Genomic DNA, 18,381 nt, shown 5'->3' with positions numbered 1-18,381 from the left:
GTTTTACTCCAACCTATATACTTGATTTCATTTTAATCCAAACCTCAAAACAGTTGTATGCCTAAAGCAAGAACTTTCATAACTTGTGAGTGATTGACTGATTTTCCCACTACCTGGATCATCAGTTGAGTTCTGTTCTCCATCGAGGTTTCGACCTTTTCTGCCCCAAACCTCTCCAAACAGTGGATTGCACAACCTTGGTCATGGTTCCACATCAGTAGATCTTCAATCATAGCTGTGTCTATACAGTGAGTCAACTCAGCAATGCAATTTGTCAAACTCTCTATATCTAAAGCCTACAGCTTTACCCAGGGATATTAACTTTCCTTGCCAAAGGTTTTCATGTATTATCATATATTCATGATCCTCATCACATATTCCATGACTCGAAGGAAAGCCAGTCAAAAATGACCAGGCCAAGATAAGCCCTCCCCCCCCCCCCCAATGACTATCATCACAGCACAGTTGTTAAAGAATATAACTCACAGGCTTGTGGATTTACTATTGTTTCATAAAGAAAAGTGTGATTATTTTAGGAATATATTTATTACTTCTACCACCGAAGGTGAAGGAGGTTATGTTTTTACCCCCTTTCTGTCTGTTTGTCTGTGTATATGATATCTCAAAAAGTTGTTGACGGATCCGGATGAAATTTTGTGGGCAGGTTCGGTGTGTAACAAGAACAAACTGATTAGATTTTGGTGAAGATCCGGATCCGGATCTGACGACTAGATTTTTTTAAGTGATTCTTCACCATTGAGAGATAGAGCCAAAAACGATTTAAAGCAAGATCTCTTAAAAAGTTGTGGACGGATTCGGATGAAACTTGGTGGATACGTTGGGTGTGTGACCAAGACAAATTAATTCGATTTTGGTGAAGATCTTGATCTGGATCCTACAACTAGAATTTTAAAGTGATTCTTCACCAATGAGAGATAGGGCTCAAGAATGATATATAGCATGATGTCTCAAAAATGTTTTGGGCCAGAAATGTTCTCATGGATCAGGCATTACAGGGCGGAGGTATGCGCTCTACCAAGTGCCCTTCTAGTTATCAAAGTGACAATGGAATTTTAAATGACTGAGTAAAATTACTCTTCTTCTTCTTCTTCTTCTTCTTCTTCTTCTTTCGGCTGCTCCCGTTAGGGGTCGCCACAGCGGATCATCCGTATGATCCGCATAGTAATTTGGCACATGTTTTACGCCGGATGCCCTTCCTGACGCAACCCTGGTCGCCTCTTAAGACACAGGGATATGGTACACCTATATTAACCAGGGTATACGCCGGCCCAGTATACTGGTACTCATTTCGCTGACCTCAGAAGGACAGGCTGAGTCAACCCCCTGGTGTATTAATTCAGTGGCCCAACGAGGCTTGAACTCAGGACCTTTTGGATCCCAAGCCGCTGCCCGAACCACTGCGCCAACACCAGGCTCACTGAGTAAAATTACTCACCCGTATATATTTTTATAACAAATAAAAATTATGAATGTCTCACCTCTAGCATTATACAGTAGTTGTGAAAACAACTGGAATGGTCATACAACCAACCCAAATTCAGATGCATGTAGTTTTACTTTGGACAGAATAAATTCACCTTTCCTGAGTGGAAACAAAATGGCAAATGGTGCTAACACTGAAATTGCATGTGCTCCCTTTCAGTGATGAACATGACATCACTTCAGTGAATGTGAGGTCACTTCCTCCATGACAGAGAAATAAATACACAGGGCGTTTATATGTATAGATCATACAACTCGTGTGATATCTTATGGGACAAGGGAACACATACGCAACTTACCTTGCACAATACATGTACATTACCTGGACAGCAAATCAACTTGACTTGTTAACAAATTGAGTGGTCATTTAAATACAAAACGATGAGAATTTTGACTGATTCTGGGTCTAGCGAGATCAAGCCATGAGGAGCAGCTGAAGGAGACGACTTCTCACATTAGAAAGGAGGTGATAACAAGGAGATCTGATCGAGATGTTTAAGATAATGAAGTGTATCGATAAAAAAATAGTGCAGAAGAATTTTCAACAGAATGGACAGTGACAGGAACAGGAGCCACAGTCTTAGGGTAAAGAAGAGGGTGATGGTAGTAAGCAGACGTGGTAAGTTGGGGGTGATGAAAAATGTGTTGGAAGGAATCAACATATCAACACCGAAACATGAGGCTCGTTACTCTCAGCATTGGGGAATATCGACATTCAGACAAAATTGCGGCTCATAGGAAATACAGATCGTGCTTGGAAACGCAAAGCAAAAGTTTAAAGACCCTTGCCATGTCCTTTTTCTCAAGGCTGCGTAGGATAAGGTCTTCTTTGAACTCTCTTTGAATTAATATCGATTTTTAGTTGTTTAATTTTTTAAAAAAAACAACAACTGAAGTATGAATTTTGTTTTCTTTTTATAATTCCAGCTTAAAAAATAGAACAACTCTTATTTATTTTTTAAATAAAATTAAATATCGCTGTGTAAAGTAAAAATTCCACACACAACAGAGGTGGATACTGTGAGAACCGGTGGGTCACCGTTTCACCTCCTGAAACCAACCCATATGTGGAGATAGCAGGCAACAACGGCAATTTTCATACACACATATGCACACATATACCGACGTGCACGTGCGCACACACACATATGTGCAAGAACACACAGAGGTGGATACTTTGAGACCGGGGAGGGCTCCGTTTCACATTCTGAAATCCGCATATGGAGACAACACACACACACACACACACACACACACACACACACACACACACACACACACACACACACACACACACACACACACACACACACACACACACACACACACCTTCATATTTTGTGCTTGTTAAAGCCCAATTCACTCCTCACATACATTTACCATGATTTCCCATGCATGCTCACCCTGCCCAGAGGGGAAGCGCACTCGAGCCTGCCCATGATATGGATAGCAATGTGGTAACGCCATGACAGGTGCTCCTGGGTGCTGAGTATGTTGAGGATGGTGCCAGTCAGCATGGTGCCACTCTTGTCGGGTGCATGGACGGGCAATCAGGCTCGATTCACTGGTAGCACGAGGCAGGGCTGTCGACCGTGAAGAGGGAGGCCCAGCCAGTGAGGATTGGCTAAGGTAGTATCGACGGCGACGAGAATAACTTGGCACTTCCTGAAAGGGAACTGCAAGGAAGCATGAGAAAGGTGAGGGAAAATGGTGGTGGCATTTGCTGATACATGTGATATTTTTAAAAAAGGAAATGATCAAACAGACAATGTTGGGAAAATTATAAGGAGTCAGATTAAAGACAGAGATTGGAAAAATTCTGAGATGTAGAAAGAATGGTAAGAAACAAATGAGGAACTATGCGGCAAAACAGGTAGGGAAGGAGAGTGGTGACAGCAGCAGATGGGCGATGAGCGCGACAAAAGTGCCAGGTGTGTGAGGAGTGTGGCAGCAGCATAAGACAAGCGAGGGGCACGGCAGCAGCACCATGCGGGCAAGGAGCGAGACGGTAGCACCAGGTGGGCGAGGATAACAGCAGCAGTGCCTGGTGGGTGAGGAGCACAGCAGCAGCACCAGGTGAGTAAGGAGCACAGCAGCAGCGCCAGACAGGTGAGAAGCACGGCAGTAGTGCAGTGCCAGGCAGGTGAGGAGCGCGGCAGCAATGCCAGGTGGGCGAGGAGCACAGAGGCTGTGCCAAGTAGGTGGAGAGCATGGTGGCTGCAACAGGTGGGCGAGGAATACGGCTGCAGCGTCGGGCAGGCAAGGAATGTGGCTATGCTGCCAGGCATATGAGGAATGCAGCTATGGCAGTGCCAGGCAAGTGAGGAACACAACCAGGCAGGCAACAAATGCAGCCAGGCAGGCGGGGAATATGGCCAGGCAGGTGAGGAATATGGCTAGACAGGCGAGGAATGTGGACAGACAGGTGAGGAATGTGGCAGGTAGGTGAGGAATGTGGCAGGTAGGTGAGGAATGCGGCGGCTGCACCAGGCAGTTGACGAATGTGGCATCGTCACTCGGCATGCGAGTCATGTGACAGCGGCCTCAGGGCATATGAGTAACGTGATGAACTGCACATCTGCCTTCTTCAATTTGTGAAATGATAATTAATTCCTCAACACCCATTGTTGAATCACCTTTGGGGCCAGAATAATTTCACTTTAGAATGAAATTCGCAATTTTCAAAGAATTTTGTCTGCTTTTCGGGTATTCTGTGATTTTTGGAGCATTGATTTATTTTGTTTTGTAAACGTCATATTCTTATTCCTTTTTAATCCTTCATTGCTCATGCGTGAGAAAAATAACATCGCCAAGTATCACCTTGACCATAATTTGACATACGCGCAAACAGAAATATATATCCTAAAAATCAATGCACAGGTAATGAATGACAGGGTGGTGCTGAGGGACTGAGGCTTGCAGGGGTGGCAGAAAGCAGGTGTGACACAAGACAATGGAAGAAGGTATGAAAGGTAGCTGTGCTGCTGTCAAGAGGTAAAAACAGGATGAAAAAAATGTGCCTTTTTGTGAACTTCATATGTATATAACCCCATATCTGATTTGCATCATGTTTTTAGCATGGTTTACTCAACATAGCCAGGTCATTTGGAACAAGTTTTATAGGAGAAACTGGTTTGGAGTTGTCATTGTTTCACGCGGTTAGTCTATTCTTCAAGCAGTTGTCCCTTGTTCTTCAGAGGACCAGCATCAATGAAGTACACTCATGCTATCTGGTGTTTGCTCATTGCTAACAGGTCATTTATTCTTATTTTCTAAGTGACTCCTTTTCATGACAGATAATTTACTGATTCCAAAGTGACATTGATTTTTCATCATTTGCTCATCTGTGACAATTCTGAAAGTTCATTGTCCAAGTGACTTAACTGCTCCTATTGACAAGGGTTGCAGAGGTTGGAGGCATATCGACACGTTTTGCAGCAATTCAACAAAAGCCTTTTTTTGCAGCATGTCTTTCATACCAGAATTGCTTAAAACTAGATAGTCCATTGACCTTTTAAAAACACACTAGCAAGTTGCCCGTGCCCGCACATGATTCTAAACAGTGTCGTGATGGAGACAGCAAAAATGCAAATGGCATCTTCTGTCATCGAGCGGGTAAACTGAGAGCAACAATTCGCATTTATTGCCACATCTGATGCCATTCAAATGCTCTGATGGTGGTGAGGTACTCCAATTTAAACTGTTTGTTCGATTTATGTAGCTTTTTGATGCCTCGGGTCAGTAATAAAAATTTGTATTGGCGTCAAAACCAGTGAACAATTGTAAATTAATAGTCAGAGGATAACTTCCATTGCAACAGACCTCACAGCTTTTTCAAAATTCTTATAATGATGTGAGAAGTTCCAGGTATTAAAACTACCATTTATAGAAACAAGGCGATCAGAAACTTTAAGTTGAAACTCCTTGACATCAGAATCTGAGTTTCTTCCAGTTGTAATTAACTCTTGTGCCATGTTTGTTTTTGTTCATGCAAACTCGTCAAAAGTCAAAAAACAAAAGCCATTAAAAGCCCACGATTGTTGATCATAATTAAGTTCATCACTATTATATGCACTCAGATTTTGAAAGGAATTAACCCACTTGCAGTTGATATAAAGTATGCCATCTACATGTGAAGTTGGCTGGGACCCTGTCCAACATTTTGAAATAGGTAGCAACAATCTAACAGCAACTGTGAGCTGCTCAAACAAGACAAAGGCTGACCAGCGTTTGGTCAGCCCGTCTTGAAAACAATGTTGTTTGTTTCATCAACAAAACTGTTGCCCTATAGCTGATAAATAGCCGACTTGGCTAATGCTGTGCAATATAGGCAGTGGAGTCTGAGAGCATTGTGCATTTTAGTGGATATTTTATATTTGTTGTATATCGGAAGAAAGAAATTGTTTTTAATATCAAAGTACCCCCAGAAGTAGCATACACAAAAATTTGACAATTAACAGGGACATAAACAGAGAATATTCTGCTGGGGATGCTCTTTTTTTGTATACAGGATCGAGGCTCATGGAGGGGTTAGAACACAGAATGGTCCAGGATGTAACAGAACAAAAATAACATGATTAAGAGAGGGGGTGGGGAGAACACACCAACAACAGGGTTGAGGGACAAAAGAGTGAGATGTAGAGAAATAAGGGACATGGGTAATAATGAGAGAAAGGGTGAATGCAGAGGTGAACAAGATGGATACAGCCACAAAACTCTCTTGACTTTTTGTATGCAGCAATTGTGGTAACAAAAGGATAAACATCCCCACACAATTATACTCCAAGGAGCCAGTTTCGATCAGGAGACATTCCTCATGCTGGAAGACAACATACATTTTGGATAGTTTTTTGAACTCTGACGATATCAATTTCAAATCTTGCACCAGTGCATCCAGTGGATAGTCAGTGAAGCCTCTCTGACTGGCAAAACTTGTGCCTATTGTACGTAACTAGAGAATGAGGTTTTGTGTAAATGCAGGTGATATATATTGGCGGAAGAAATCAGATGCCTACTTTTGGTAGACTTTGGCCTGCATTTCAAGTTTAATTTGGAAATCTGAAGTTTTTGCATATTTTCCCCGAGTATGACTGATGCTATGACTTGCATGATTGACCCAAGAAAGAGGTTCAGGAAGTGTCCATTAGGAATAATTTGGTTGATTCCACATGTTTCTTCTGCCAATTGAGGTTGATATCTCTTCCACCAATGAATGTTGACCTCCTTGATCATTATCGATAGAGCCTATAAACAGATTACCAACCAGGAAGAAGAGAGGAGAGAACCAACACCATGTAGGGTGTGTGGCCTGAGCCACACGTAGCTGGGCCAGCACATCATCTCTTTATGTTCGCTGATCCAGGCTGTGTATGCTTTGGCTGATCCAAAGACATTAGTTTTCTTTCGGAGCCTGGATTTAGTGGTTGAGGGTCTACAGTGTGCCAAATGGATTGGGAAGGTGAAGATCCAATTTGCAGCCTATCAGCATGAAATAATGAAGTCCCCAGCCTTTCCATTCATTGTGAAACTCCAGCAGTGCTGGAACAGGCCACCCATTGAGAGGCTCCTGTATAGTACATGGCTCAATTTGATTCAGCAATGAAGAGGAGTTGGGTTCAGATTTAAGGAAATGACCATTTAGAGACATGACTTGACCTTCAATACACCAATGGATGGTCTGAACCCACCCCCCCCCCCCATCACGTGACAATGTTTAAAAAATCAAGTCCCTAAAAATTATTGTTAAAATTAGAGAAAATTATGGATGGAAAAAGCAAATTATAAATGGAAGAAATAAAACATGTATGGAAAAAGTCACAAGATAAAATGAGAAAATAAGAAAGGTGAGAAGCAAGACAGAGATGCAGAAGACATGGAATAAGTCGGGACAAAATATGAAAAGGTAGACATGAAAGGACTCAAAACAAAGGATGCAAGAAAGACAGCATAGGAGGGGTATAAGGAAACGGAATGATGAAAGAGAAGGGGAGACTCAGTGGTAAGAGGTGTAATCACAAACCTACATCCGTAGCCTTGTGATTCTTTATTATCTCAGCAATTTCAAAGTTTCCTGCAACAATTGCCACCTGCAAGCAAGGATTTGATTAATATTGCACATTACAAGGTATTCCACAACATCCAAAACATTTGATAAAGAATAATGCAGGCTCAGGTTCTGGTTTATAAGACTAAATGGAAAGCATATATGGACTTGCACCTGTCCAAAGGTTCCACAATGTAGTGCTCATTGTTTGAACATCATTAACAGCCACAATACTACCACCACAACCAACAGCAGTTGAGGGTTAAATTATCTATGTCAAAATTCCAACGCAGAACACATATCCAACTGAAATATCCTGCCACCCCATTGCCCATTAGTTTTGCAATATCCCTTATATCTCCCTCACTCCTTCTCCTCCTGTTTGCAAGCTCCTTCCCAAATCCACCATGCCGTGAAATTAACTTGAGAAAGTGAATGTGAATCTATCTCTCTCTCTCTCCCTCTCTCCCTCTCTCCCTCTCCCCCTCTCGCCCTCTCCCTCTCTCCCTCTCTCCCTCTCTCCCTCTCCCCCTCTCCCTCTCTCCCTCTCTCCCTCTCCCCCTCTCCCCCTCTCTCCCTCTCTCCCTCTCTCCCTCTCTCTCTCTCTCCCTCTCCCTTCCCCCCTCTCTCTACCTCCCTCCCCATCACTCCCTCACCCTCCCTCTCTCTCCCACTCCTCTTCACACCCTCCCTCTGCCTCATTGGTGAGCTTCAAATATAACGAACATTGTGAACCCACTGTTAAAAGGTTTTCTGGGACTAAAGGTTTGAAACCTCAATGAGGACCGGCTCCCATGTGATTATCCAGGTCATCATATCATCAGGCAGTCAGTAAGGTGAAGGAATTATTGAGATCTCTCTCAGTTTGTATAATAAAATGTGGAACCAACCAAACTATGTCAGTTAATTTATTTCAATGTCATACATTTGATTAATTATGAATGTGAATACACGTGTGCTTTGAGATTACATGGTTGTTTGGATTTTGTGAGGGTCAAAGTGCTGTGACAATGTGCAGATATATATATATGTATACATATATATATATATATATATATATATATATATATATATATATATATATATATATATATGCAAAAGTGTGAAAATATTGAACATTTCTGCATTGAAATGGCAAAAAATATGTTGGTACTATTAAAGCGAACCCTCATTAATTCAACACAATTAAAAATAAACCACATATATTTCCAATGTGACATCTCAATATACTGTGAAAATAAAGCATCATATTAAGTAAGGAGTGTAAAAGTGAAGACTCACTTGAGAATGGACATTCTTACTTCTCATAAAACATGACCGATAAAATTTTTGACAGATCGGGTCTCAATTTATATTTTCCATCGACTATAACAACACAATTCCTGAGAGAATCGGAGTCGTGATCTTTCCCAGGAAGAGAAAATGGAAGATTTTAATTTTTCATCACAAAATAAACATTTTGCAAACATTTTTTGTGACTTTAGATAATTTTATCTAATTTTATTTCTCTATTTTGTGACTTATTTAGATTTCTGAGAATCATCACACCATAATGTAGCTATAGCACATGTGGGTATGCGTAAGTGTGTGCAGATGTAGCTGAAAGTCCAGGGATTGCATTTTTCAAAATTAAAATGAGGAACATGACTTTTTGGGGACACTGAAGCTAAAATAAAATTTTAATGATACATGTGCACACAAAATAATTTAACTTTAAACCAATTAAATATTGCAACTATCACAAAACATGGTTATACGAGTTGAACGGTAATATTTATCGTATTTACGGGGACCTGTCGTGGATGGACATTTCAGCCAAAATAAAAAAGGGGGGAAAATACAAAACTAGAACGGTACTTGGTAAAGCGCATACCTCCGCCAGGCTGAACGGTTTATGTTATTTTTTCATCCAAATGATAGGCTGGATCTGGATCTGGACCTTAACCAAAATCTAATCAGCATGTTCTTGTCACCTAACCAACTCATTCACCAAGTTTTGTCATATCTTGTCCACAACTTTTTGAGATATCGTGCTATGTATCATGTTTGGCCCCATCTCTCAATGGTGAAGAATCACTTTTAAAAAGTAAAAATTCTCATTTCCATATTTGGATCCAGATCTTCACCAACATCAAATCAATTCGTCTTTATCACACACCCAACCTGTTCATCAAATTTCGGCCAAATCTGTCCACAACTTTATGAGATATTGTGCTATGTATAGTTTTTGGTCCTATCTCTCAGTGGTGAAGAATCACTCTAAAAAAGTAAAAATTCTCGTATCCATATTTGGATCCGGATAATCACCAAAATAAAATCAATTCATCCTCATCACACATCCAACCTGCAAAATAAAAAAAAGAATTATCATGATAACGGTTTCCTTTGTAATCTCATAAATATTAACAGCTCAGCACAATTCAGCAAAACTGTGGTGTCCACTTTATAATCCTCAAAAACACCAAGCCACTTCTGACAGAATCAAGCATTTAAGAGCATGCATCGGATGGAATTTCAAGAATAGGATTTTACCAATAATGCTGGGATTCCTGGTTACCATTTAGCTGTGATGAAGGAGTGGCACCGTAGCAAATATGCGAAATAAAATTTGACAAGCTTCACTGCCTCAGCAAAATTACTTGTGATCGACCACAAACAGCGCAAAACACCATATCCTGCTTTCACACCCCAAAGGATGCAAAGTCACTGCTGTGGTTGTATATTGGCTTTGCAATTTACCGCTTTTAGCTACTTTAGTTCATTGTAAGCATTTGACAGCATGGGAATTCAATTAACAATTGTTGATCAACTGACCAAATGGAATTTGCTGCCACCAAACAAAGGGATAAAAAAAAAGCATAAAAATTACTTATTATCCGAAACACCTTACAATGAATATTGATTGCTATTTTAATGATCCATCATCTTCAGAAGGATAAATTATAAAGCACAGCAGGCATGTATGTTACACTCGAGACACCTGGAAAGGAGGATAACGTTTTCCTTGAACCCTTTCTTTCACTTCTCCCATCTGTTCCTTTTGAAGGCACCTTATCATTTAAAAATCGAATCTATAAAATGCATGGGTGAGCTTCAAACATAACGAACATTGTGAACGGAGGTAGGTGGACGGAGGTTATGTATTCACCCCTGTTTGTTTGTTTGTTTGTTTAGTTGTTTGTGAGCAGGATATCTTAAAAAGTTATTGGCAGATTCGGACGAAAATTTGTCGACGGAATTGGTGTGTGACAAGAATCAATTGAGATTTTGGTGAAGATCCGGATCCTGATCACATCCGAGAATTTATTAAGTGATTCTTCACCAATCAGAGATAGGGTCAAAAATGTATATCGCATAATATCTCAAAAAGTTATTGATGGATTCGGACGAAACCTGTTGAGGAGTTAGCTAGGTGACAAGAACAAGCCGATTAGATTTTGGGTAAGTGTGGATGCAGATCCAGCCTATCAGTGGACTTCAAATTGTAAACTGTTCAGCCTGGCAAAGGTATGCGCTCTACCAAGTGCCATTCCAGTTTTTTCTTTTGTTTTGTTTATTATATATACAAAACCTACGCTCGTTGAAGAGCACTGTGACGAAGGATAAAAGGGTAGATAAATCGTAACAGGTGTAGAAAAGCATCAGGACACAAAGAAGCAGAAGGAAAAATGAAGGGAAAAAAAGTGTAGAGAGGAGTGAGGCTAAGTTAATCACCAGTAAGTAAAATAGGATAGAAGTAGGATTTGAAAAAAAGAGGAGTGTAGCAAAGCAAATGTGAGAAAAGACAAATAAATAATTGGAGGTGAGCAGTAGGCAAACATTTTGGAAGGTTTACAGCCGAGGTCGGCAGCCTGCGGCCCGCGGGCCAAATGCGGCCCGTGAGCTCCTCCTGTGCGGCCCGCGGCGCCTTGTCCGGATTTCCATTAGGTGCGGCCCGCGAAACATTTTTCTGAACCGACGGCAAATTTAACATATGTGTACATATGATTCTTCCACACATATCACAGTCTCTGTACGTCACAATAAATTATTTTCACTTCTTGTCCACTTAACTTGGTCTTAAATATTTTTTCGTTGTTTCAGATGGCTGAAGGTACCCTCACTAGGAAGAAGAGGAAGCTGTTAGACGAGAACCACTCCTTCAAAAAGGAATGGGAAGCGTTCTTCTTCGTCGAGCGCAAGGGAAAGGCTTTGTGTATCATCTGCCACGAGACCGTCGCCGTCATGAAGGTGTGCAACGTGAAGAGTCACTTCACTTCGGTGCACCCCAAGCAAGCTGCGTTGCCTGACGACAAGAAGAAGGCAGAGTTCGGGTGTCTGAGTGCCCAGCTGGAGAAGCAGAGTGCCTTCATGAAGAGGAGCGTCTCTTCGACGCAAGCGGCTGCTCAGAGCAACACTCGGGCCAGCTACCGTGTTGCACACCTTGTGGCCACCAACCTCAAACCGTTTACCGAAGGTGAATTCCTCAAGGAGTGCATGATGGCCATGGTTGAGGACGTGTGTCTTGACAAGTCGAGAGAGTTTGCGGCCATCAGCCTGTCTGCCAGGAGCTTGACCCACCGCATAGAGGAGATGGCCGCCGATGTCCGGGGCACCCTGAAGGACATGTGTCAGTCCGCTCGCTTCTTCTCCATCGCCTTGGACGAGTCGACTGACATCAAGGACACGGCTCAGCTTGCCATCTTCTTCCGCGGCGGCAGGGACGACTTCGTCATCTTTGAGGAGTTCATCCGACTCATCCCACTCAGCGGTACCACCACTGGCGCTGACGTGTGCAAGACAGTCACAGACTGGCTGAAGGAGGCCGACCTCGACCTCTCTCGCATGTGCGGCATCACGACCGACGGAGCGCCCGCCATGGTCGGGGACAAGAAAGGCTTTGCGGCGCTTCTTGTGAAGTACCTGCGCAGCCTTGGACACCAGCAGGATGTGAAGCGCTTTCACTGTCTGGTGCACCAGAAGGCTCTGTGCGCCAAGTCTGTGACCATTATGGAGGTCATGACTGTCGTCGTCAGGGCGGTGAACTTTGTTTGCGCCCGTGCTCTCAACCACAGACAGTTCCGCGATCTCCTGGCTGACGCTGAGGCAGAGTTCGGCGACCTGATCTACTTCTGCGAGGTCCGTTGGCTCAGCCGAGGAAAGATGTTGGAGAGAGTCTTCAGCCTGAGGGATGAGCTGGCATCTTTCCTGCAGGAGAAGGGCAATCCTGTCCTTCAGTTCGAGGATCCCGCATGGGTGTGTGACCTCGGGTTCCTGGTGGACATTACTAGACATCGAAATGAGCTGAACATCCATCTGCAGGGTAAAGATGTCTTGGTACCTGACCTCCTCACTTTTGTGAAGGCATTCAAATGCAAACTTCGCCTGTGGGAGCATCAGCTCAATCAGAACAAATTCACTCACTTCGCCCAATTGGCTGAGCTGCGCCCGACCCCCGCTGCCTGCCGTCGCTACGCCGCTGCCCTGTCTGAGCTGTGAGGCGAGTTTGAGAGACGCTTCAAAGATGTGCGCGCCTGTGAGAAAGAGTTCAAGCTATTCTCCGCTCCCTTTGATGTGGATTCTGTGGATATGGCTGACGACCTTCAGCTGGAGCTCATTGAGCTCCAGTGCTCAGAGAGCCACTGCGCAAAGTTTGCTCTTTTGTCGCCAATGAAGTTCTGGCACTCGCTCTCAGCCTCCTGTGCTTTCCCGGCTCTTGTTAGGGAGGCCCTGCGCTTAGCTTCATTGTTCGGGTTGTTGTTCTTAGCTATATATATATATATATATTTTTGTCATTGTTCTTAGCAGCGAGCAGCTGTTCAGTCGCATGAAGCTGACGAAGAACAAGACGAGAGCACAGCTTACAGACGCTCATCTTCAAGACGTCCTCCTCCTGGCCTCCTCCTCCATCAAGCCGGACATTGACTCTGTCTGCATCAAAGAATCACCAGCCTTCACATTAATTGTTTCACATTGTGATTACTGCAAGTCTTAAGGTTCAATTTACAATTATATTTATTATCATTGATTTTAGGTGTGTTTGTTATTTTTTCGGGTTGGGAGGGGGGTGCGCCCGCGAGGTGGCCCGAATGTGGCCCAGTGGCCCGCGGCCTGGTTTAGGTTGCAGACGCCTGGTTTACAGTGATGGGGTGACCAGAAGAATGGATGATCCTGCACGGGGGAGCTGAGGACCAAAGTTCAGCTTCACTTCCATGACCACAATTCCACAATTCATTGAAGGTGTTTGGTTGCAGGTGACCTCAGTATCGATAGTACCCCATATAACCTCAATGATGTTCATCGCAGAACTTTTTACAGGCCAAGGTATCTTTGTGGGTGTTCCATCACGCTCTTTGCATTCCAGTTAGTCTTTCATGATATTTCCTGTGTGTTTTAGGCTCATTGTCAGGTTGAAAGATGAATCCCTGCCAAATGAAACGTGTTTGTGAACAAATGGCATGATGGATCAGAACCTGCCTGTTCCAGTCGGCAGTGAGTGTACCTTTGGTTTTTTGTAAATATTTGACTTCCTTGGTTGAGGAATATATGTGGTGTTACGGACCCGAGGTTCGAGGCTCACCATGAGGGGAAGCACTCAAGTTACTCCCGAACTCCCAGTCCTGAGGCCACCGAGCACAAATAACTCTGCACACCAGCTGGTTGCTAATCAACCATGAGCACCGATTAGTACCACTAATCCTGGCAGGGTTTCATTACTTCACGTGGGTACCTTAACTGTGGAAGGCCACACTAAGAGGGGGGTCTCATGCCATTGATGCGTACTCGAGTTAACTTACCGTATCAGGTGCAGCCGAGCGGATTTACTGAGTCCGCACTGGTGAACAAGAGCCAATCGGTGGGGTAAAACTTCCGGGCTCACACTACGTGCAGACTACGCTGGACCAATGGAGGAAAAGACATGACAAACTGGATACATTTATAATATAAGCAATTTATTACAAGCGAGGGTGAGGAAAAGCATGTAGCAAAATAATCAAAGGTTTTTATATAAAAGCAACATGTATAGCAGGGGAAAGCAATGGTTGATGAGGTGTGGCAAAAGAAAATACACATATGTACAAAAGAGGACACAGTGTAGAGCTAACCCGTCGAGTACTTCAATCATATTTATACATTAACGAGGCAGGCGCCATCAGAATCATTCCTGAGGAAGGTAAGAGATCAAGAAAGATGAGATAAGAATGAGGTGTTTGCGACCTCTTTGTTATCTCGCACGGTCGACGGACCAATGTTTCCCAGTCGCTGAGGAGGGGCAAGGGAAAGGAAAACTGAGGGTGTCGATTGTGCTTGGTCGAATGGGGGTGCAAAATGAAGGGTGCGGTGATTGGCAGATGAGGTGCAAAGACAAAGGTGTAAAGATGTGGATCAGGGGGTTTTGGAAACAAAGAAAAGAATGTGTGAGAGGATCAGCCTAACATGAATGTAAATATGTCAAAAGTGTAAGTGTTCCCATCATGTATAGCCTTTTGGCTGCTGGTTGCATCATTGGCTAGGGGCGTGGCTGTGCCATTGATGCAGTGCCCCTTATTACCAGTACACTGGTGCTCATTTCACTGACCTTGGAAGGATGACAGGCTGAGTCAACCCCCTAGTGTTAATTCAGCAGCCAACAGGGCTCAAACTCAGGACATTAGGATCCCAAGCCACCACCCTAACTGCAAAGCCAACACCAAGCTAGTGCAAGTGTTAATGGACATACTGCGCTCGATTTGGTGTCTGGCTTCCCGCTCATTACTCACTCCATTCCGCTGGCTCCACTCCGCTCCAGTCAGCTCATCCTGCTCGCTCTGTTGCTCACCACACTGTGACCCCAGGAACAAGGATAGCCAGAGAACCAAGCTCTCTTTTATAATTCCCCGGCATGGGCTGTGCTTGAGAGTGGAACAGGCAGAGTGATGGGTGTTCTCCAGCACCCTCATTTATGTATGGATCATGGCCCCAGTGCTCGCTCCGCCCATGCGATACTTTGGCAATGGAAATGCAATTACTTTCCCTGAACTCGGCCAGGTGACCGAGCTCCGACATTAACATGTTGCCGGGGTATTTGCTTGCGCTCTCCGGCCATGAACATGTGCTGGACACCCAATGGGGGCTGTAATTAAGCGGGGCACTACGACTATCCACACAATGTCGAACTGACCCTAGTGCACACTTGTGCCCTGAGCTAGACGCCAGAATGTCCAGACCCGAGCACCTACAATGAAGCGTGCACTCCCCGTCTCCAACCGGTCCAGGGAGAGGTGGTGAACGTCGGTGGTGATGGTGGTTGAGCGATGGCAGCAGTGGTGTAGCATAGCAGTTGGTTATGGCATGGTGGTTTGTGGTGGTTGAGGAATCATGGTTGTGGTGGTTAATGGCGACGGTAAGCGAGCTTAAGTTGTGGTCCGATGGTGTGGGGGAATTATTAGGAAGGCGTTATGGTGGTGGGAGAAATGTTACAGCATTGTGGTTCAAGCCTGGTGAAGGTTGAAGTGAAGTGTCCATTGGGTAATGGCACGAGGTTTGAATGCGAAAGGGTGCATGTATGCTAATGAGGGTTGGCAATATAAACCTCTGAGTCACTCCAGATCCAGGCTCGTTCTTGATAGGTCTTGTGACAACAGAATGTGGGGCAGAGGATGATGATGTGGGTGAATACATCACAGAAGTCGCCACACTCAGGTGGAAATTCTAGAATATCTAGGGTAAAGACCGTTTTACCACAGCAGGTCGAGCTACATGTGAGCGCAGATGGTGGGTCATGTGGAAGTGCCGTCGGAACGACGTCAATAGATAGCCTGCATGAACCGGCCATCTTCTATGTTGAGCTGGGCATCCATTATTATGTACCGGTATAGGTTCAATGCACACTCTGACTCTGTCGTCTTTGTGATCTGGATGATAATCCTCTCAGCGGCATTCTCAACACGCCACCCACTGCCGTGCAACTCATCGTCATCAGTTGTGCGCAAGTTGAGCCACAGTGCATACTTGGTGGTCAGATACTCCCCAAGGGTTACATCGCAATGTTAAAGCATTTTCCCACCAATGCAGCCTGGGGGTGGTGTATTTTTCCCTCCATTCTTACAAAAAACTTTTGGACCTCATCCCACTGCTGGCAGGCGTGCATGCCTTGGCTGTAGAGCTGATTGGGGACTCCCTCAATGGTCATCTTCACCTTTGTGATTTTGAGGTTGTTGATGTCCTTAGTGTCTCTGCCAAAGACCTCAAATTTTTGCTAGATTTTCAAACAGCATCAGGATGCCTTGCATGCTGCAGGCAGGGGTGTTCAGGTTGATGTTCCACGGGGTATCGCTTTTGGTCACAGGCAGCTTGCAGTGGCAAAGGACTCTCTCTGAGAAGATTGCAAGGCGGCTGGTGTAATGACTGCGAATTAACAGCAACAGCTCCGGCTGCATCATCATATTGTACTTGAGAGAGATGTTCTCAACGGAGTAGCTGGCTGAACCATCGTTTTCAAGCACGATCACGCGTGAATAGTCAATAAAGCTGAGCTCGTACTCGAGTCTGTCTCCCAAGGCTGACTGGTAGAACGGCATGTGAGACTCAAGCAGTTCAAAGTCCAGCGGAACATATAAACGGCTGCCGTAGGCAGTGGCGATGGATTCATCCGTCGCTTTTGCATTTTTGTTATTCACTCCGATTCTGTGCCTGGTTGCCTTTTGGTGTTTGCTGGTGATAAAGCCTTGATAGGCTGCGTTTTTGCGCTTGCGGGATGTTTTCTAAAGGTCGCAGTAGCAATTGAAGACATCAGAGTCATCTATACTCCCCCCAAATTTTCACCCCCCCCCTCCCAAGATATGTATTTGCTTTCTTCTCAGAAAGCACATACACAATTTCGATGAAACTTGACCACAACCTTCATCACCCGTGATGTACCATAGTTTGTTCACAAAAGTTGGAGTCTCCGTTTTTTCAGGGGGAGGGTGGAGGTTGCCCCCCAAAATAGATATTTGCTATAACATTGGTACACTTTGCTAATTCACTCTCACATTGACTTCCTCCTAAGTATCAATATTCTACCAGGTGAGCGCCCAGGGGTATTGCCCCTATTTTTTTTTATGTCGTGAACAACCTTTAGTTCATCACGGATGATGAAGGTTGTGGTCAAAAAGAGGGGCTGGAGAAGGAAGCAAAAAACAGTGGGGAACAGAGACATTAGGAGATTTGTGGAAGGGAGAGGGATGGGGTGAGGTACATGGGGTAAACAAGATGAACATTACTGGGACTTTCAGGAAGGAAAGCAGGGAATTTGAACGAGGCGGGTTTGGGGTGGAATAACGGGAGCAGAAAAGATTATGGTTTTGGATGGGGGAAGATAAGAGATGGTGGTGAACAGCTATTTTGAAAATCTGGAGGGAAGAGTGGGATTGAAGAGAGTGTGGGATTTTCTCCAACTGTGGGAAAAAATAGGAATGAAAGAATGAAGGTGAGCAGTGATTCTTGATTTTGGTAGTTTTATCAGAAGGGGGTTGTTGGCGGACCTTGAGCGCCCTGTGGAAATATGGTGGGGACCGATCGCAGACAGAGCGGGGGGGGGGGGAGGCCAGAGAGGTAATGGTAGAAAACAGAAAGACCTCCGACCTGCCTGCATAAGAGAGTGAGAGACCCAAAGACAGCATCATCACGGAAGATACCAATGATCCTAAATGCCTTGGTTTCCACAGCATGAAGCCGAGAAAGGTGAGAGGTGGGAGCACCAGCCCGGAAGGGGGAGAGCAGTACTCCATCAGGTTGTGGATGAAAGCTTTGTATGTGGTCAGGAGCTCAGGTGTGCCAAGGAAGGACTTTGAATGATGGAGGATGTCAAGTCGATGACTGCCTTTGGAAGCCAG

General features: G+C 44.3%; 1 protein-coding gene across 8 annotated transcripts in view; it reads right to left on the bottom strand.

The window, feature by feature from the left end:
- The window catches only part of LOC147013515 (SH3 and multiple ankyrin repeat domains protein 3-like), a 522,196-nt gene that overhangs the window by 284,287 nt on the left and 219,528 nt on the right, over positions 1–18,381 (bottom strand). For all 8 annotated transcript variants that reach the window (XR_015051346.1, XR_015051345.1, XM_085855370.1 and 5 more), the window contains 2 exons: positions 7,523–7,589; positions 2,907–3,179 (listed from right to left, as the gene is read on the bottom strand). Coding sequence is in view for 6 of the 8 variants with exons in the window: in XM_085855370.1 (XP_085711496.1) it covers positions 2,907–3,179; positions 7,523–7,589 (340 nt within the window). In the remaining 2 variants the exon portion in view is untranslated. The remainder of the gene's footprint in view (positions 1–2,906; positions 3,180–7,522; positions 7,590–18,381) is intronic.

This window comes from Eptatretus burgeri, chromosome 14 (assembly GCF_056783735.1).
Source record: "Eptatretus burgeri isolate ZD-2024b chromosome 14, Ebu_testis_v1, whole genome shotgun sequence".
In the NCBI taxonomy this organism is placed as follows: domain Eukaryota; kingdom Metazoa; phylum Chordata; class Myxini; order Myxiniformes; family Myxinidae; genus Eptatretus; species Eptatretus burgeri.
The sequence above is the reverse complement of the archived record's forward strand: the minus strand, read 5'-3'. Positions and strand labels throughout refer to the sequence as shown.